This window comes from Nematostella vectensis, chromosome 14 (assembly GCF_932526225.1).
Source record: "Nematostella vectensis chromosome 14, jaNemVect1.1, whole genome shotgun sequence".
NCBI classification, from domain to species: domain Eukaryota; kingdom Metazoa; phylum Cnidaria; class Anthozoa; order Actiniaria; family Edwardsiidae; genus Nematostella; species Nematostella vectensis.
Window position 1 is genome coordinate 6,676,176 of NC_064047.1, and position 21,555 is coordinate 6,697,730.

At 40.6% G+C, this 21,555-nt stretch overlaps 3 protein-coding genes across 11 annotated transcripts in view; 1 reads left to right on the top strand and 2 right to left on the bottom strand.

Annotated features, from left to right (window-relative positions):
* Positions 1 to 2,947: 2,947 nt before the first annotated feature.
* On the top strand, positions 2,948 to 10,791 carry LOC5501698. Its single transcript, XM_048721897.1, has 8 exons — positions 2,948 to 3,100; positions 4,605 to 5,002; positions 5,444 to 5,675; positions 6,378 to 6,476; positions 7,026 to 7,221; positions 7,964 to 8,082; positions 8,914 to 9,106; positions 9,888 to 10,791. Exons 2-8 carry the CDS (start codon positions 4,608 to 4,610, stop codon positions 9,974 to 9,976), a joined length of 1,323 nt encoding a protein of 440 aa, XP_048577854.1. The 5' UTR covers positions 2,948 to 3,100; positions 4,605 to 4,607; the 3' UTR covers positions 9,977 to 10,791.
* Positions 10,792 to 12,256: 1,465 nt separating this feature from the next.
* Positions 12,257 to 14,861, bottom strand: LOC5501697 (frizzled-4). The gene has a single exon (XM_001622915.3). The coding sequence runs from the start codon at positions 14,589 to 14,591 to the stop codon at positions 12,984 to 12,986; it is 1,608 nt and encodes a 535-aa protein (XP_001622965.2). The 5' UTR covers positions 14,592 to 14,861; the 3' UTR covers positions 12,257 to 12,983.
* Positions 14,862 to 18,956: 4,095 nt separating this feature from the next.
* Positions 18,957 to 21,555, bottom strand: part of LOC5501696 (androglobin) — a 34,962-nt gene continuing 32,363 nt past the window's right edge. For all 9 annotated transcript variants that reach the window (XM_048721887.1, XM_048721886.1, XM_048721884.1 and 6 more), the window contains 3 exons: positions 20,798 to 20,909; positions 20,315 to 20,498; positions 18,957 to 19,304 (listed from right to left, as the gene is read on the bottom strand). In XM_048721887.1, coding sequence (XP_048577844.1) covers positions 19,098 to 19,304; positions 20,315 to 20,498; positions 20,798 to 20,909 — 503 coding nt within the window. In that variant the 3' untranslated portion in view covers positions 18,957 to 19,097. The remainder of the gene's footprint in view (positions 19,305 to 20,314; positions 20,499 to 20,797; positions 20,910 to 21,555) is intronic.

A 21,555-nucleotide genomic window follows, 5' to 3' on the forward strand; every position in this document is an offset into this window, starting at 1 on the left:
AATTCCTAAGGCGAGTTATTATCATAGAATCGATATGATTTTAAAGTACTCTTAAGTTATCTTACTTTGTATTTTTAGCCCAAAGTGGGAGAAAAAAAAGAGGGTAAGAATATTTTCTTGTTTTTTTTTTTATTCTCTGAAATGAAATTTTAGTATGTGAAGTTCGTGATAGATGTGTTCTTGGAAAACGCAGCATTTTTTTTGGAGACAATTCCCAATTCATTACAGACTTTTAAATATATTTCAAGTACATACTAATTTTTATTAAGTGTTTTTTTTTAATTACGATTCCTTTTTTGTAGGATTTAGAACGACTTATATTTTTCCACGATTTTGGAGGCTTCAAAGCTTTTTAACTCCGGAAAAAAAACATGGGCTCTCTAAGTGGGGACTCCTGGGAAAATCCTAGGCTGCAACGCAAAGGAAAACCGACACTGACATCCCGAGAAACTTTTATAGCTTCGTTTACCTTATTACACATAACATTCGCGATGTCAAAATTTTGCGATGTTGAGATGGCGTCACTTCGCGACAGACTTTATTTTCGCGATTTCGCTATTTTCGTAAAAACTGGGTCACTTTATTTTCGCGATTTTGAGACAATGAAATCAAGCAGAATATAAGTGAAATGTAACAAACTGTTACAAGACATTACTGGGCTAAATATAGTTCCACAAAAATCTTATGAATACAGAGTTCAGAATCGTCCAGCTCAACCCCTGAAGGTACTATATGTGTATTAGATGACTAAATAGATAAGGTGTTTTCATCAAGCTTATCAAACGGGTCATATTTCACCCACTTAATTTTCGCGTCACTTATAATTGTCGCGAATTTCTTAAAATAGGGGTTTAGCCGGTGGGTGAACTAGGGGCGACCTTGCAACTTGGGTGTGTCAGTGAGTTACTCTTTGGACTGCCGTGACTTACTTAATAATAACATGGTTAATACTGACTACGGAGGTAACACACCTCATACTTGCTGTGCTAGTGCGATGGCAAGCTCCACACGTGACTACAATGATTGACAGTATACCAAACCATTTTACACTCGCTTTCTTAATACTAAAAAGGTCCAGCGTAACTCAGTTAAACTGGACCTAGATAATACCTAGAGTAACCTGCTCGTAAAGTCAGAATCCAACTTTTTCTGCCGTTAGTTATTGCATACAGAACGGGATTACCGTATTTACTCGAATAAGCGCCCCGGCGCTTATTAAATGTCAGACGGGGCGCTTATTCGGGGGAGGCGCTTATTTGGGGCAAACTTCGAACAAAGGCCGAAGTGTTTTTATTCATTTAATATAAATTTTATACTACATCAGTTTCTTTTCTCTTTATCATTATTACAACTAGAAGCAGATTTTTTCTATTTTTATCCATTAAATACTTTCTTTCTTGTCCTTTCTATGAACTCCAGTGCTTTCTTAGAACTACATTATGATAGTCATTTTACTCAGTTACATAATACCTGGGGAGGGGGTAGCTTATTCGGGGGAGGCGCTTTTTAATAGTTTTGGTTCAAAAGGGGCGCTTATTCGGGAGAGTAGCTTATTCGAGGGAGGTGCTTATTCGAGTAAATATATATATTTACTATGGTAGGCGCTCGATTTTCAATATTATCAAAAACCACTTAAAAGCAACGCGGACACGACTTTATTTTGGGGCCCATCTCCCATTGCTTCTTATCCTGTTTCATAAATTCCTTCGCCGAACGGTTAAGTTACTTTGCCAATAAAGACTTGCTAACTAAACAAAAAGCCTTTAACTGTTCCACTTACTTCCAGCAAGTTAGCTGTTAATTAGACAAAATAGACTAAAATAATAAAGTTATTAAAAATAGTTTATTTTGTTACTTTGCGTTACTTTCTGCGTGACAATATATTGCACACAATACATTCGATTGACAAAAGGTTGTCCTTAACCGGCTGCACGACTACGCGGCAAGCCCGCATATAAGCATGCTTGGGTAAAAACCACTGAAGCGCTTAGCTGCATATATTAGCCAATATCATCATAGTCTGTTCGCTGTGCAGTAAACGCCGCTCATTAAGAAAATCGCTTCAAAATAACGATACTTTCTGAACAAACCATTGGATGAAATAAGCAGGATTTATATCTCAGGAAAGGTTAATAGTTCTGTATCATTTAGGTAGTTTTGGATTGTTCAAATCTACAATGTTCGAGACAAAAATATGAAACCAAATGCTGAGTGATACTGGTTATCGTACTGTACGGTAAGACGGAAGTTATGCGTTGGCTAATATATGCAGCTAGACGCTTCAGTGGTTTTTACCCATGCTTACATGCGGGCTTGTCGCGTAGTCGGTTGAGGACAACCTTTTGTCAATCGACTGTATACTACCCTCTTGCGCATTCGACCAATTATCTGATGCAATAATGCATGGATAATTTATGCACTGTTTATCCATAGACTTGCTATGCTTGTATGCCTTTTGTAATGGAAGTATAAAGGCTGATTTAGATAGCAACGATTTAGTTGTATGCGACACTTCTACAACTCGTTTAGTAGAGTGTAAATCAGCCTACGACTTCGCTACGATGCTCGATTACGAAAGTCGTGAAGTGTGTAATTCAGGACTAAGACATGTCGTAGACAACTGGAATTGCTCAGGGGGTCCCAAAACATAAAACTACTCGGCTGAAAGTCATTTGATTGTGAAATGGCGCACTTTGCCCCGTCTACGCCTTTAAGACGACGCCTTTAATATTATACATATTTTCACAGGAAGTGATTCCTAAGTCAATACTGGGCTGGTCCTTTCCGGTACTTCTAGGAATAAATCACAATAATAAACAAATATCTAGCGCTCAATCTAAAAATACATACCAAAATCCTCCAAATCAGGTATTTGTATAGCGAATAATTCTCGTATGTGTTCATAAGACTGAAAAAATTGTAAATGCAAAGTACTGCTTCATAGCACGTCCGTTTTTACTTCCGGTATGACATCATTTCCGGGTCATCCTCCTGCGTGTATTTATAAAGCGGAAGAACACATCTTGCTGAACAAGACAGTGCTAAAAACTCAAAGGAACTACAAAGGCATCAGGCAGAAACACCCCGGGAGAAACACCAGGTGAGCGCACAAAATCCTCTTCCAACTCTAACCTCGAGACTCTATTAAAAATATTGAGAAAAGTGGCGCATTAATAGGTTATTTGTGAAGTGGTGCTTTAGCTTCTTTGTGTATTTCAAATCAGTACCGACTTGTACGGGTGATTTGCACGTTTTGACGATTCCCCGAGACCATGTTGAAATGCTGACGGCAACTTCGTACACTGCTCTTTTGCTGACACGCGATTCTAAAAGATATAATTTCACTGAGATAACACATGAAATAACAAACCGCTACTCGTCGACCGATACAAATTGAACGATCAGAAATAGCTTAATTGAATTTCAATTGTAAATACTTATACATGTTTGTGTCATCTGCTTTTGGATTTCCACACAGGCAATTCTATGTTGATATAATAAAAGTAAGATATAAATGAAAGTGAAGCTAGTTCTAATGAAATATAGCCTTCCTTCTCGTGTTGCTAAGGCTTCGTTTTCATTTTCTGTCGTTGTCCCTATGTAATACACCATATAATAATATATAATAATACGCAGTGGATATGCCCGACAGCCTGGAAAGGTATCCTCAATGGACCTAATGCCCGACAGTTTTAAATTTCTTCGAATAACCCAGTAAATTGTCGACCTAGTGGGATCAAAGTATTCCATATTTTTTAAGAAAGGGCAGGCAATCTGCAAAATCTGAAATAAGCTTTGAGGTATTGGATGTTTTCCATTTTACCTCATGTTTACACCATACAGTAACATCGTAATTTTAGTGGCCATTTTTTGACAACATGCTACTCAATGTCGGCAGTTCTCAATTTCCAAAAATATCCCGGTAAATTGTCGACCTAGTGAGTTCAAAGTATTGTACATTTTTTTGAGAAAGGGCAATCAAATCGCAAGAGAATCTGCACCATGCATTTCCTGCTTTTCTGTCAATTATTGGGCCATAATTAATTCATTATCAATTGGTTATTAATTACTTATCAATTACTAAAACTCTTTGTCTAGTTTATACATGAAATCTAGTGCAAAATGAATACTTACTTAAATTCTTAAATTTACCGACTACCAACAAAGACCGTCCCCCCCCCCCCTCGCCCCTCCCCTCCATCCACATCCAGACTGTTCTTACAGCGCAACCAGTTACCGCGCACAACCAAAATAATGTGGAATGAATTCTGAGTTATTGTCTTCAGATCACAAAGATAAGAAACTAAGACTGTGACATTGATTGAATCTCCCGAGTGATTGGTCGAAACAACATTCCATGCATATTTTAGGCGTTCACGGTTTTACTGGTCGCGCTGTAACCCTCTCCATGTTTACAGATCCACCTATGGATTCACTCGCACTCACTGTCCGTTTAGCGTTGGTTGTGTTCTCTTCTGAAGCGGACTTGGCGTCGCATTATGCAAGGCACTCTTCTCTTCCATCCATACCGATCCGCTACCAGGCTACATTGCAAACCCGACACTCTTATGAGTTTTTTTAACAAATCTGTTTTTGCTTTTTAGACTATGAGTTCGACTTTGGACGAACTGATCCGGTCGTTCGCAAGAGACAATTTTGGCCCTCAGTATCGTGTGGCACCTCAAGGGAGAAACAACACAATAGAACCGCTGACCTTGATTGTAAAACATGGCAAGCCTTGGCATATACGACAGCCAAAGATAGTGTTAGAGCCTCTTGAGTGCTTCCTAGACGACGGCAAACCTAATTTAAAAGAAGAGGTCCGAGAACTTGCGAAATTGAATTTGAGGAACGGACCTGTTTTTAGGACTGCAAAAGGAGCGGAAGCCGGAATCGAAACAAAGGGAGAGGTGGTAGTAGGAGAGCATTTTAAAATCGCGGGGACAAAGAAGCATGACTTAGGAGAGCTGAGCCTGGGAAACGTACAAGAGGAGTTCTACAAGTAATGATACTGGGACCCCACAGAGCACAATTAATTTTCAAGAGAAATAACCATTGAGAGTTCATAGGGAGACGCACTTCGTTCATAGAGAGATGTGATATATTTATCTGGGACCACTTGGGGGGGGGGGGGGGGGGGGCTCGATAGAGAGTTCATATGGAGGTGTACGATACTGAACTATACTGGAACAACACAAGTAATATATCAAAACGAGCACAAAGGGAAATGGATTTGAAATGGATTTCGATAGAGAGTTCAAGAGAAAGTTTATCACAGGGAAATATACTGGGACCACACAATTAATGCATAACAAAGGGGATAGGCATCGAGTGTATAGAGGTGGGCATAATAGAGTTTATAGGGAGTTGTCAACAGAGACATATACTGTACATTAACATCTAGATGCTAACATTAATTTATTCTCCTGTTTGTTTTTGAAAGGGAGACAGGTCTGCGAGCTATTCTTCACAAGGCATTCCTGGACCCTGTGAAAATGCTCCCGTACGAGAAGGAGAAGTTGTACATCATCACAGGCGTTGTGTACAGTGACAGGCTTCGCGTGTTGGGTGCACGGAGAAAGGAGGATACCATCGATGCCGAGGCAAAGGCCCCTTCTATGCCTTTCCTGACTTGGTGCGAAAATGTAGCTGCCGTCAAAGCCAGACTTAGCAGGGTAATATATAATGACGACTTCATTATAGTAATGATGATGATAGTGATCATGGCTATGGTGATGATGGTGATGATGATGATGTTAGTAACGATGACGATGATGGTGGTAATTGTGACTATGACGATGGTGATAATGATAATAGTGACGATGATGATGATGATGGTGGTGGTGGTAATTGTGACTATGACGATGATGATGGTGGTGGTAATTGCGACTATGACGATGATGATGGTGGTGGTAATTGTGACTATGACGATGGTGATAATGATAATAGTGACGATGATGATGATGATGGTGGTGGTGGTAATTGTGACTATGACGATGATGATGGTGGTGGTAATTGTGACTATGACGATGATGATGGTGGTGGTAATGGCGACTATGACGACTATGATGATGATGGTGGTGGTAATTTGACTATGACAATGATGCTGCTGATGACGATGATTATGGGGATGGCGAAGATTATGATGGTGTTGGTATGATTATGATTATAGTAGCAATGTTGATCGTGATGGTAAAGGGATGATGCTATTGATGATTGATGCTGATGATGATGACGATGATAACGGTGATTATGGAAGTTAATGATGATGCTATTGCTATGGTTATGATTATAGTAGATCGTGATGGTAAAGGAATGGTGCTATTGATGATTGATGGTGGTGATAATGTTAACGATAACCAATGCTGTTTCCAAAGGTGCTGATCCCGACCCAAGCAATAGGGAAAACCGCACGCTCACCACTGCTTTTCACGTACGCTCGACTTGAATACCAGAAAGAAGAAAAAAGGCTACAAGTAAGTCCTGTCTACGCCTCCGCGTTCTTATGTACAATAGCAATATGAAAACGCAAGCGTTCACAGTTCCAACAGTACACAGCTGGCCCAGTGTGCTAGCCATCATAATCGTACGGGGCCTCTCACCTCTGTAGAAACGGGTTCGATTCCCTGTCGTGACATGGATAGTATCTTTCTGTTTCTCGGCTCAGAATTGGACTTACACAAGCCAGTTCAAAATAATAATCTACGAATGAAGTCTGATAGGTTATTGACGATAATTGAATAAGAATATTTTGTGTTCTCACTTGAATTAGCCGATTGAAATGGATTCCTTGTCATCTTATGGCGACCACGCTGCCATTTTACATTCCCGCACAATACGACCGACTCGCTCAAAAAAATCCATTTCCATCGGCTAATTTAAGCAAGTAACTGAGATGATTTCAATACAATTTCGTTAAAAAGGCATTAAATTTCAATCATGGGTGGTTATTTAGAAGTTTGTTTTGGTTTTTAAGAGTGGTTGATCTTCATTCTTTAAGTGTAATCGTGTGTTGGGCTCTACAGGTGAAGAAGGGCGTGTTTATCGGCGCAAAGCTCAAACCACGTGATGTTGTTGCGGACAATGATGGTAAGGAGGAGAACGAAGACAACGACGATGACGAGATGAATGATGCGGAAGAACTCACAGCTGAAGATTTGGATACATTCGCAGAGTTCGTACAACTCGACGACGATAGGGACTTCGCTAGTACACTTCAAGGTACTTTTACACAACAGTGCCATAGCAGACCTCGAGAGATTGGAGGGGCACAATGCAGAAACTGTGAGAAATTTTTTTTTTTGGGGGGGAGGGGGCACAACCACGCCCCTACTGTTCACTCCCTTATATTTGGAAAAAAAAAAATTGAGTTAGGTGAGCGTGCCCCCAGTGACTCACCCCTTCCTACGGCTCTGCACAAATATAAAATACAGTTGATTTCGAAAAGGTATAACTGGTATAACTAATTGGTCTACCTAGGCGCGGTGGAATCGGGGAAATAAAGAAACAGTATGCTAAGTCTTGGAAACGTCATCGAAACTACTATGATTTACAGACATAGGTTTTTAGGTTTGTATCTTAGTAAACAAGTCATGATAAAACTGAAAAAAGACTACAGACAAGCTTTAGAAAAACTAGATGGTCTGCGTAGGCGTGGTGTTGAAAAGCTATGTTGAAGGTTTTCGTGAAACAGAGTAGTTGCGCTGACGTTTCGAGCATTAGTCTTTGCTCCGACAAACATCAAGTCAGTTTCATTCATAACAACGTTGTACGATGAAAAACATCGCTGGTCCGCAATCCATCAATTTCTTGCTCGTCCCAGTCCTTTTGAGCGGTTTGCCCTCTTCTTTCAAAGTTTTTGCACTTGTCCTGACGGTACCCCTAAAAGACGCAAACCCCAACCCCCCACTCCCCCCCTTCTCCGAAAACGAAAACTGTTATAAATGAATCTTTATGTTTTTAGATTTGTATCAAAGTACTGGGGATAATTCGAACGAAAAACTGGAAATCGTTTTGAATTTCCTGTCAACAACGAAAAACATAAAAGAGATGAAGACCCGCTTGAATTTTGTACTCCACACGGTATGTATGTTGGAAGTGCACAATCCATAGATCAACCCCCCCCCTCCCCTCCCAATTCCCCCCTCCCCTCCTCCACTTTCCCATTTGAAGAAAGCGCGTTGTCGTTTGGGAGGTATGGGACTTAGTTCCCGGGGGAGGGTGGGGGGACTCCGGTAAAAAAAACAGACGGTGCTGATAGTCGGCAAAATCGATTTTAACCCTGGGCACTTTGGCGTCGTCAACAGAAATTCTTACCAATAAAAGATAGCAAATTGGGTGTGGTCGAAAAAAATTTTAACCCTAAGAGATTGCCGAATCGGAAAAAAACGTTAAACACCCCATTAGGAATAGCAAATGGTCCAAACCCCTAAGGTATGTTGGTCGAAATTGCATACTGGCATACCCTATAAGATGTGACGATCACCCCCGTCTACTTTTCTGGTGAGTCCCCACCCCACCCCCCGCCGGGGCGTGTTTCTTTTCAAAGACCAGTCATTGTATTTCTCTTCTGAATACAAGTCACATAGTTTGCCAAGCCCCTCACGATACGACCACCAAAAAAGAAAGTGAACTTTAAGGTATTCTAAATAAGGTATTGATTGGTTTCCTTAGTTCCCGGGGGAGGGGGAGGGGGGGGTACTGCGATAAAAAAAACAGACAGGGGGTGATCGTCGGCAAAATCGATTTTAACCCTGGCCCCTTTGCGTTTGGGTTGAACAATTGCCCGATTGGACGGAAGGGGATTTAGGGTATTGAATATTTCTGTAACCACACTATGTAAAATCGCTATAATGACTTGAGTCATTACGCCGTCCCAAGTGATATAACCAAGTATAACATTCCTTGCATCAGATAAATTACGCCATGAGCAGTCCTAATGGGAGCATGCGCACTGAGGTCCCAATGTCAGAAAGCGACCAGAAGCTGATGACAGAAGTCGGATTAACCCTCGAACGAGGCCTCAACTCCGCCAAAGTGTTCCGCGTCTCAAACGAGAACAGGGAACAAGTGAGAGACTACGGGCTGATTTTCCAGCATCTCCAAGGTACAATAATAAGCCATACCAGGCCCTTACCCAGAATTTTTCTTGCGGGGTGGGTGCAAAATCAGAAAAAGTGGACCAAATTTTTACGGGGGGGGGAGGATGGATGGAGTTCTCTGAATTCTGATAAAAAACTGACCTTCCCCGAAAAAAAGGGCTTTTTTTTATTCCTTCGCGTTATATGCACGGGACGATTATTGTCGGATTTTCAGATTTTGCTACATACCAGAGTGTTCCAGCTTATGCTTTGCAGTTTTGTCTACAAATGGCACGTTTATCGAGAACCGGAAGTGGGCCTTCGGTCATCGTGCATCGGTCACCCCTGCACCCCCCCCCCCCCCCCCCCCCCCCTGGGTACAAGCCTGCACATACACATCTTTCAATTTGTTGTACTCGAGAATCTATGTCTCGTAACTGGCAGTGTTTCATGGGCAACGTATAAATGACCGAATCCTAGTCTCTGTTAGCGATGGGAATGCTTATACATATAAACTAAAAATGCTAGAGGTCTCAAAGTCTAACACTTTATTTACGCTTCTTATTCATGGAATACCCATGAAACACTGCAGGCTACGACATATGGATTCTCTGAGGGCAACCTTTTTGAAACAGGTGTACAAGATCCTATTAGGCTAAAATTAATATAGAAACGTAAAAATCTATTTTAAAGAAAACATTTAGACTTCATAGGCTGACTACGCCTATGATATAATTATACTTTTCTTCGTGATCACTTTTAAATGGTTTTCTTTGTCATCATTATTCTGTCTATTTGTTTTTGTAGAAATCGGCGACGAGGAATGGGATGCAGTTAAGCAGTTTGCAGACCAGATAAAAGAAGAGAGGACTGCAAAAGACGAGGAAGAAAATTAGTAATTCTACGACGTGGCGGCTTGGGGAGAGGGTTTATGGTTGGGGTTTATCATCGTATTCAACAGAATTTTTTTTTAATTTTTCAAAATTGTTCAATTTTTTTTTGCAAAAAAAAAAAAGGTTTACTGCAGTTTTTAATGTTCTGTGAACTCTCGTTAACAAGCTTCCGTCATTTGAAATCCTTGAATCATTTTCATTGGTGGTTTCATTTCAAGCCAGAAAGCGGTTTAGCAGTTGAGACTGATGACAACCCTGGGTACTAGAGGCTCCAAGTTTCAATACCAAAAGAGCTTTGCGTTGTTGCCCGCTAGGGACGGGTCATTATTTAACGGGAGGGGGGGGGGGGGGGGGGGGTGAGACCGCTATGATTTGGGGAAGGGTTGCGATTTTTTGAGCGTCCAATTTAGAGGAGGGCCTCAAATTTTAATACAGGGTTTAGGGGAGGGCCTTATTTTTTTGAGCAGGTATTCTGATCAATCTGCTTGCACTTTCATGATTTCGTTTGGCTTTCGTTTAAAATCATTATCCCCTGAAGTGTGGCCTCTACCATTTTCATGTTTTTCAGTTTTGGTTTTATAAACTTCCATCAATGAATGAATTTACGAATTTCGATTTGCACCCGGCCCCTTTAGACAAGACAAAGGAAATGTCAGAAAGTCCATTTCCCATTTTGACATTTCCTTTGTGCTATAATCAGTCAAGCGAAAATACGCCGTTGCTGGCGCAGTTTGCACGGGGATTTAGCTACAGAAGCTTGGAGTATGGCTACAAGTACGTTAGAAAACAATTGAATAAATTTGAGAATTGAAAACCTGCACGTGAAAATGCGTTCTGTCTGATAGAGTCCCAACCGTTCTCCGCCAAAACACGACATAAAATTCCAAGATATACGGTCTGGCGAGTACGTGGTCGGTTTGAGTATAATTCGCCTTTCTCTGTTTCCTTTTGCACAAATGGAGTTTGAAATGAAGTCTGTTTGTTCCTGAATATAAATTCTCGGTTATTTCATCGAAACTATTGTTAAATTTGTCGCCAAGCTCGAGGATCCAGCGTACTTTGCTGGCGCTCCCAAAGGCTAACTACAACCTTGATTACCAATAGTGATACCAGGGCACTTAATTCAACAGAACACCAAACGTTCCAACAAGTAAAGCAAAAGTTAGTCAAACAACAAACAGGTTCTCCTTGATTGTAGACCGGGAAATTACCCTTAGCCGGGTAGGGAGAAATGAGTGGAAATAAAAAATGCGATGCAACGTTTTAATCGGAGCAGCTTTTGAAATACAAAAATGAAAACGAATAGACTGCAGTTGAGATATTCTGTAAGACAATTATACAAGCCATTAATGTAATTAATATAGCGCCGTTTTAACAACTATTCCTTTCTCGATTTCATTGGACACGAAACACGTTCAGGAGTGGCCGTTTATTATTCAGTTTCGTTCGTCGTTTACACGATTCTCGTAAATTTCTATTTTTAGCAAAAAAGAAATATATTAAAGGGATTTAGTCAGCCTTGCTTTATATCTGTTTCCTTTGTATCTTAAATTGAATCAAGCGTATACACAATGGGGTGCGCCCCTCCCCCCCCTAAAAAAGATATAACCAAAAAAAACAACATATTAACCAGGGTGCTAATCAATATGGGTTCACCAAGTACTGGTACTGTACTCGACTCTGCCAAATTTTCGTCTTCAGTAATACTTTTTCAGGGAAGGGATTGAGTCAGTTGTCATCCAAAAACATAGATTTTATTACCAAATAAAATCATTTAAAATGCCAAGGGATAGCGGAAGTGATAGGGATTTTCTACGGGCCTTAAAAACTGCTTAGTTAAAAAGAAAAGGTTTGCTGACACTTCATGAAAAACATTCACTAGAAACGGTTGGTTCGAGTTTTCTGGAGTCAAGTGCAGTGACCCCACACAAATCCAATCTAAACCACAATCTGTTTTACTAATAAGCAGAGCTGGTGCTTTCAAATCGCCGCTGGGTGTACAACTAGCGGTGTCTGTATTATCAGTCAAGTGGAACCCTACACGGGGCTCCTTAGCCGATAGGCCACTCGGATCACTGTTAAACTATTGTCAGAGAAAAGACCCATTTACGATAAAACCTGTGTTTTATTTTCAATACCCCCTGCTATCAAATCAATGAATAGCTAGGAAATGGGTTTGCGAAGTGTTTCCTGTGCAGTGGCATTTTGGTGTAGATGTATAATCAAGGTTCATGTGGTCTCAAGATGATTGAGGCCTGTGCAGCAGACGGACGGAAAACACTCTTTGACATTTATCAATATTTATTTAATCAGGGACTGAATAACAATACCCCATTTTACCTTGTAAAGAATCATTGAAGCTTTATAATTGATTAAAATCAAAGCTAAAAGACCTTTTACAGGTAAAAGGTTGGACATATATCGGGAATTGAAGTGAGGTACTTGAAATTTTGCGCTAATTAGTGTAGTCTGTCATTCAGTATAGAATGACATTTCCCCTCGAGATGACTACTCGAGAACATACGGCTTCTTTGTGCGTTAATGAACAAGCGGTGCTGAATGGTTCAACGAACACACAACTAACAATAAAGCCGTAGTTTCTGATTTACCGAAATTATACCTAATTCGGCGTCAAGATATCGCACAAAAAAGAAAAGAAAAATACGAAAAAAAAAATGCTGATATTTTTCCAGTTTAACAGTTATTCTTTCATAAGGTGGCTGCAATGTCTTTGTACAACTCTTATTTTTTTGTTAGTCATATATTTTTTGTTAACTTTTTTTCACAGATCAAAATATCTGATGATCTATTATCTAGAATACACCTGGCCGTCGCGAGCCTTGCATGTCTGTTTTATATAATACAAGACCAATGCTCAATACAGTTATAATATCTCGTATACTTCATCCTTATATACCTTGTTCAACTAGACTCGATAACATAAACAAAGACGTTATATTCCAGCTCGCCGTTTAAACACAGCATGTAATACAAAGTCCTTTATCGTGTTTCAAACTGTGGTTTCATTCGTATTGCCATTACCGTTTCTTTCCAGTTTCCTAGGTGGACGTTTCCCGGAAACCTTGTAATAGAACGCTCTCCACGTGTTCATAGTTTTGTGGGACCATATCCACATACCTGTTATAACACCGGTGAATAAAGACATGAACACTTTTAACATGAATATACTAAAGTTTGGTTCGGCTACCGCTCCGTCTCGCTGACCGTAATACCAGTATTCTTTGTTTGCATATTCGTAAAAATAACATGCAATAACAGCAGTCGCCGGGACAGTAGAGAGAACGGAGAATATACCGATACGAACGATTAATCGCTCAAGTTTGTCGGTCTTTGCTTGTCCACCGCGTTGCACGGTTGTTCTAATGCGGAACAACGCAACAAAGCCGGCGATTAAGAACAACGTCCCGATAATAAGATATGTAAACTGAGGCCCAAGAACAAACGCAGCAAGAGCTATTAAGTCTTGGTTCCCTACAAAACACAATCCGGTTAGCTCGTCTCCGTCTACTTTTCTTGTTATGAGAATAAATATAGTCTTAATGCAAGGCAAAATCCAAGCGATTATGTGAAAAAGTTTAGCGTAAGAGCCTATAGCCTCGCATCCCCACTTCATACCAGCCGCAAGAAACCAGGTCAATGCGAGTACAACCCACCAAATCGTCGCTGCCATGCAAAAGAAGTACTGGATCAGAAATACAATAGCGCAACCCGTATTCCTTAAGCCGTCTTGAATGTGAAATTTTACGTGTGTAGTTGGGTCCGTGTCGCATGAGATGGCTTGTCGCCCTGCGCCCAGGCGTATAATATACGAGAGCGAATAGAAGTTATAACACAGTGCTAACCAAATTATCGACCGCTCGGGATATTTGAATCGACCAGTTTCAATCAGGAACGTTGTGAGAGTAATAGTCGTGGAAATAAAACAGAAAATAGACCAAATAGTGATCCAAATATCCATAGTTTCCTTATCGGAGGTCTTAAAGATGCCATCTTCGTTACATCGAACAGCGCAAGACTCGGTGCTTTGAACGTAGAAATAATTCTTGCTGTTTTTAAATCTCCGGCATTGTTCTGACCCCGTAGATGGAGGCTTTTCCGTAGTATCATTAATTGGTTTAAAGTCTGGTCTAGGTTTCTCAGGCGATTCTGTAAAATTCGGTCCGGGCATACACATATTTCGCTCGTTATTTCTGACGAGGAACCGTGTACAGTTCAAAGGATTCGGCCACGGAATACCAAACTCGGTCAACACGGGTAGACACGATTTGCGTACATACTCACAAAGCGGCCTGCAAGATGTGATAACTACATCAACCTTATCCGTACACATAGGAGCGTATGCAGAGCATAAGAAGAAAACCAGTTGTTCCCTTGCACAGCCGTATTGAATAAGAGGTAGGAATTGCTTGAGCTGCGATTCAGCTTCCTTCTGGGTCTCATGGCCGATAAGGTTTGGCATTCTTGTCACGTTGTAGCCAACGCTTCTACACAAATCAATAGAAATCTTCTCGCATTTCCAATCCTTTTTCTCTTGCGCTAAGCTTGAGGCGGTAATCGCGTATACTAACAGCCCAAAGAACAGTCGTTGTGGTGACATTTTGCACGAATGGAGAACGTGGTTGATCGAAAATTGGCTGATCTTGACGCCTTTCGATGGCGCTCTCGCGTATATGGAGACAGTTCCACCGTTCTGCTATTAACTTGAGCAAACCATTAACTTGTTTCGAACACCCAGGTGATTTTCAAAACATGGTTGCCCTATCCGGCATGGAAATTCATCAATTCCCGTCCAGCACGGATTGAAAGCTATTCAAGAGCGGTAAATGTAAGCAAAGTATAATCTACATAAAAATACTCACTGTATGTTTTCCAGACTCGTGCTGATTCCAACCAATCAGATCGTTTCCGATTGATTAAAGGAACGCCCCACAGCGCGTCAATCAATGTCACCTGTCAGTTCGTTTAATTTACCCCTGCAGCTGATTGGTCGAGAAAATAAGCTAAGCAAAGTAGGCAAATGCATGTGTTGTTTTTGATGCGAAATCCCGATGTATTTACATAGTATTTATTCTAAAACAGATCAGGCCTTTCTTTAATTATTGGTGAAAATAGGCTTGTATTCATAACAGTCACTTCGAATCTATGATCCGGCTTCAGAGATAATATCCAATTTTTACGAGCTTCGCGCGTCGTGTCCGTAACCGTGCAGTTGACAACAAGAACACAAAATTCACACGTATTCATCGATTTGCCGCTTTTATCATACTAGTAACCTGATACCTACTGCAATTAACTTCGGCGTTTTCCATCCAACGTAATAGCCTACTGTTTATGTCTGTGTGTATTTTTCTTCTGGGCGCTAAATCGTTAAAAAACATCCTAGCGGATAAGCCGGTTGTGGCTTATAGTCTAAACACATTCTGGACTAAAGTTTTTGCCGAAAATTATTCACGGTGATTGTAGCCGTAAGGTCAAAAGGCGGCGAACTTTGAGCATTAGCGCGCTGCTTTGTTCTATAGAGTTGTGTTTGTTTTTAGCGATCAGGGTTGTATTTTTTTTTTCGAATTCCGTATTTGTGTCTGAGGTCACGAAATAGCATTTGCTCGGCCTATCATCAGTCGCTCGGAGGCCGATCGTTTTACTTCACTTACTCAAAGTTTGATGAATTATACTTAATGTTTATCCCGGCTTCACGCAAGCGTTGAACAAAAAAGCCGCCCCGTGATACCACCATAGCGCCCTTTTACGTGTGAAATACAAAAGATTATTGATTGAATTCGCGTTTGTTCATACAGCCGATTCATGTCTATCACCACTCAACATCCAGATGTAATTTTTATCGAAAAAAGCAAAATAAAACAGAAATAGAATTATATTTTATTATACTAGGCTTCATTATCGACGGGGGCTAATCAGCGAAAAAGCACAACAACTTGTTACGATTATATATCCATCAGCCTGGGTTCTATAAGGTGGCTTTCCTATCAAGGCCAAAGTCATGAATTCATTTAATTCCTTTGTAGATACCTTGGATTTCTGATGTCCAAACAAATCGTGTCGTTTTATCTAAGAGAGTGTATTGTCTAAGGAAGCCGCAAAGATATTCCACGAATATAATTGCCTGGGGTCATTCGGTTTCGCGGAGTAAACTACCATTCAGCACAGCATGGGATAATGCAATTACCTAACGCTGGAATCACGACAAGCTTTACCGAGCACACGAAACAAGTTTTTGTGAACAAAACGTTAACCTTGAACGGGTGCGGTCGTACAAAAAGTGTGAAAGAAAAAAGAAGGGATGGACCATTTGAAATCGGACGGGTCCATAACGGAATGCACCCAAAAAGGACCGAGCAAAAATCGAAAAATAATTGTGTAAAAATCGAGAAACACAATATGTTTAAAAGGTGTCAACATAACAAGCAAAATACCACATACAAGATCATTTATTTTCAAAATAAGAGATAAAACCATCCATAAACTTGTTTACTGTATAACGACGTAACATAATCAGGAAGCTTAGCAATTATTTCAAATTTTGACACAGATATTTTAGTTGAACCAACTCGCAGCGAAAAAAAATATATTGATAAGAAAAAGACATATACGGAAAATGATGTTCTTAGCCACACCTTTATTCAAACTACATTAGATTTTCAATCAGTACCTTATTTCACGAGTTCTTTTTTAGTTTTCAATTCTCTCCAATCACGTAATTCACGAAAGGAAATTCGAACGTTGGCAACAAAATTAAATGCTCAGAAGTGTCTATTATTGACAATTTTTGTTCTTTTTTCGATGAACATCCTTAAATTTTAACCTTCCATTAAATCTTTAAGTCAGAGGTTCACAATGATCGACAGAAGATAAAACAGAGAATGCGGCACCCCGTTTCAAATGCCAAGTTTCGCCCAGCTGTGAAATAATTGGATTCTTCGAATACTCATTGCGATGAAAGAGCCACTACATTCACGTTTCTATATTTCCGTTCACGTTTCAAGAAAACCTGATGGGAAATAGCCCAAACCAAGTCGTTCTAACCAGGTTTCAGGTGCACGGAGATGGACCGTGAGGCGGCGTGGAGCCTAGGCGAGCTCACCAAAATCCTATCCAACCTCGTCCCAACCCCATATTGAAAAATATCCAGAAGTCCCTGGGGACTGTTTGACTCTACCACAGATGAAAAAAACCCTGATGGCTTGGTTATATTTTTATCTCACTAAATCCTAAAAAACTGACTCCAATAGATAGTGATATTTTCACTCGTCGAGCCCATACGCTAAACTAGCACGAACACCTGTTCACAACCAATCAATAAAAACTCATAACGGCCCTTGTTACAAAATGCCTCCTCCTTTCTTTTCTATAGGCAATTTCTCTGGGCAATTTTCTGTAGTAGAAAATTGAAACCGACAGGGGGTCAGATCTATCGAAAACGCCTTGAAAAATTATGAAGTCAATGAAGAAATATTTCCTGCAACAGCCATGGGGTTTTATATGGAACCTTTTAAAATTTGGATAATAAGCTGATTGTACCCCTGTAATGCCACAAAATGTAATGCCTAACAAAAAACGTAATACATGTCGCCTCAAAATGCGCCACAGGAAAAAAGGGAGTTGCATTTTGTCGTAAAAGGCATTTATATTCTGTATTCTATTTTGTGGCGAGATGTATTACTTTATGAGCGAGATGTTCTGATGTTACGTTTTGTGACTTTACAGTTGCTCTTTTAGCCTTTTCTTGCCCCAGTCACAGATAAGGGCAATCCCTCGACTTTTCACGTCGTTTACTAACCAAAGGATAACGTGAATAATATCATATATCAAGATTTCGTTATCGGATATAAGCATATCCTTGAAAAAAATAAAGTCTCTATTTTTGCCAATGTCTCAGAAGTGGAACCTGGATTTTTTTAGGATGTTCCTGGATCTATACTTTGTTTTTTTGAAGAAAAATTAAAAGAGCAAAGCGCGCGTTTAACGATTTTCCCTCGAACCAAATCAGAATGCAACAAAAAACGTAAATACGACGTCACAATACCAAACAAGAGCGCGCATACAACTAAAAACGCCGACGGTTTGCAAAGTTTACCTGACAAAACCACGGCTGGACTTTTGCGTACGATACGAGATCAAAGTTCTTTTACTCTCTGGAAGCGCGCCTGCTTTGTATATAAGCACCCTAATCAGTTATTTCGTAATGTCTTTTTACTTGTATGGTGTTCCATCTTCCGCGCATCGGATTGGTTTGTCCACGCACTATAGGAGAATTTGACTCAGAAATGATGTCTAATGTCTTTTTAGTGGTGAAAATAGCACGCATTTGTACCTCCGGCGAGCTCCGTTCCTACGCGTTACCAAAAACCACTTTCAAACGACGCGCTTTGTAAACGCCGCCGCCTGGGAAATAGGTAACTCGACCCCCAGTGGCAGATTTTTTCCCCTTCCCCACTAATAACTATATAAGAAAAAAACGCGCCACTGGGGTCGTTACCCATTTACCAGGCGGGGGCGGTTACAAAGCGCGTCGTTTGAAAATGGTACGAGGTGACGCGTAGGGACAGAGCTCGCCGGAGGAGCGAAAATGTAAACAGAAGAACATTAGACATCATTTTGGAGTCAAATCATTCTATCCTATAGCCCTTAGTTTGTCGCTATTTTTGAACCCGTGTCACCTTACAAAGCCACAACGGTTTGCAGACCTGACTCGTGAAAGAAAAAGACCCGAACTTTCGCAACTCGTGGCTGACTCGAAGTAAAATCTAGCAAGAAAAATGAGTAGCCTACTTACTAGAAAATGCTTTTTGTCAAACATCGAGAATCCTTTGCCAGCTAGGACGAAGAGGACTGGTTCGGTTTAGACATGCAATAAGAGAAACCACAGCTCATCTTTTTTTGTGCTACTGTTTAGCAGCTTTCGCGCAGGAATAAGGCGGGGGACGGGTAGATACTGTAAACTACACAGGATACCAGTTTTTTTTATCAAAGATATGTCTCTGGAAGACTATTTATACAATTCTCGAAAATTCGTCCTGTACAGTAAATACAACACATATTTCAATATACACTACAATGTAAAATAAAAGGCGACTATGCTATCATTCTACTTCTTCTTTCCTTTAGATGGCGTTTTCCGTCCGCCTTTTGCTGTTGATACGCTTTTCCGGCTCTTGCTACGACCCGGGGAGGGGGAGCGATCCTTTTTATCGGCCTCGGCTTGCTCCTCTTTACTTTTATCGGCGTCGAGGAATTTCTGTCGGTACTGCTCTCTCGCAGCCGTCACCTCGTGGCGCGCCTTGTCCAGCGCCGCCTACAATAGAGCACGCACAGTGTTAATATTGTGAAGATGGATACACACATCGATGATCGATTTGTAAAGCCCCGTGCAAACTGCGCCAGCACCTGCCAGCATTGCTGGCGAATTTTCGCTTGACTGACTATAGGACAAAGGAAATGTCAAAATGGGAAATGGGCTTTCTGACATTTCATTTGTCTTGTGGTCAGTCGAGCAAGAATTCGCCAGCAATGCTGGCAGGTGCTGGCGCAGTTTGCACGGGGCTTAACATATAGAGTAATAGTTGCTATGGCTTAGGTAACCAAGTACCTAATAGTTACTATTAATCGCGAGCACTTAATTTCGCGAAAAAAAAAGGTTAGAAAATTTTCGCGATACAAAATTTCGCGGGGCAAGATTATCTTCTAAGGTAAAAGGAATTTCAATTAAATGTCAACACTAAAACTTTTTTCCTCGAGAACGTCATTAAATACAGCAAAACGAAAATGTAGTAAACACGTCATTCCTTATATCAACATGTAATATTTATGTTTTGCAGTCGCCATCGCCTTTACCTTTAATAGCTCAGTTGCTAGAGTGGTTTTCAAAATCCCGTAAAATACTGTTTAGTTTATTTAGTACAAATACACTGTAATGTTTTTGTTCTCTTTTGTTCTAGCTTGTCTATTACACTCTAACAATCACATTTTGTTTCACTTCTAAGGCTTACGTACTAACAAATAGATCTGATTTGAGTAGGCAACGAGACGCAGTCGAGTGGCTGTTGTTTGGTGAGCGCATGCGCATGCTGACGGCAAGTGTATATGTTTGTCCTCTAATAGCACATGGACCCTTGACCAATCAGAGCGTGATTTACGAGTGTAGTTGTATTAGTAGTAATATAAGTTGCCAATGGCTACCATGCAAAGCTACGTTGCTATGGCCACCGTGGTAATGCACACCTCTACATATTCCGTAGTTATTAGATGTAGCTAAGGATGTCTTATGGCACCTTACATTGCTAGGGTTACCGAACTGGCGCATACCTGTATCTCCTCAGCTGTCAGTAGCTGTTTCTCTTTCGTCGCGTTCCGCTCCAAACGGTCTTGCTCCCTTCGTGCTTCTACCTCGTCCCGTCGTGCCTTGAACGCGCGGAATACCTCCTGACGTAACAGTTGGCGCCGTTCCTCCTCGGTTTCATCCATCAACACAGGGTTACCACCACGAGACCTGAAACAGCAACACGGTTATTGTCACAATAGGTGCTTATATGGTTTTGTCAGATGGGATGGTTTAAATTTAAAACTGGAAAATCGAGTTGTCATGGTACACGAAGGACCTAAGCGCTAATGAATAAAAAACACATTATTTGATATAATTTAAAAATAACCATCCAAAAACAACACTCAACTAGCGAAATACAATTATAACAAATATCACAATAGCATTCACGAAGATGGATACTTTTATTATAACACTTAGTAATGTGTCAGGACGAAAAAAACAATGGCGACTGGCATAGGTCGTACCTGATAATCTTTGGTGGGTCAAGAGGTCGTAAGACTTGGTCTGGTTCTTTTGAAGGTGGGGCGAGGGTAAGATCACCCTCAGCTTCGGACTGCACGGGAGATGGCGCGGTGACTACAAAAGAAACAAATCACATTAATAATAATAACAAAATAATAATAAATAGTTTATTCAAACCAATAGCAGTTTAACAACTGAATTGTTGGCTAAGTGCGCAAGTGACTATACAACAAGTAATTAATTAATTAGGCATAAACTTCACAGTTACAAATTTACAAAATCTATCAGTCCTGGTCGGGTGGAGACGGTGTTGACTGAATACGTAGAGGGAATTGAAAAGGATATGCTGTTTATTATAGGATAGAGGGTGTGTTCTGGCCCGATTCACGCCATGAAGCGAGTGCATAATGAGTCGCGCCTTGTGGCGAGATTAGGGATACCTGCACTAGCGAGTGCCACTTCATAACGAACACCGGGCCATTAAACAATTATATTAAATCCAAACCCGTACATCATTACTGGTCTGCTCTGTTTGGGTATATTATTGGATTCTACCTCCTATTGTAGGGTATTAAGGCTGTACGTTCACATAATAACGGTCATTTCATACAAGTAACTTTACAATGTGATAATAGCATAACTCAAACATTAGTGTGCTCTCGGGAAAGACGAAGTTCAAGTTAACATGAAATTTCTACCTTTGACGGAGTTTAGCAGCCAAAAAAAGCAAGCGGAATTCCTAAAATGGCATGCAATCGTT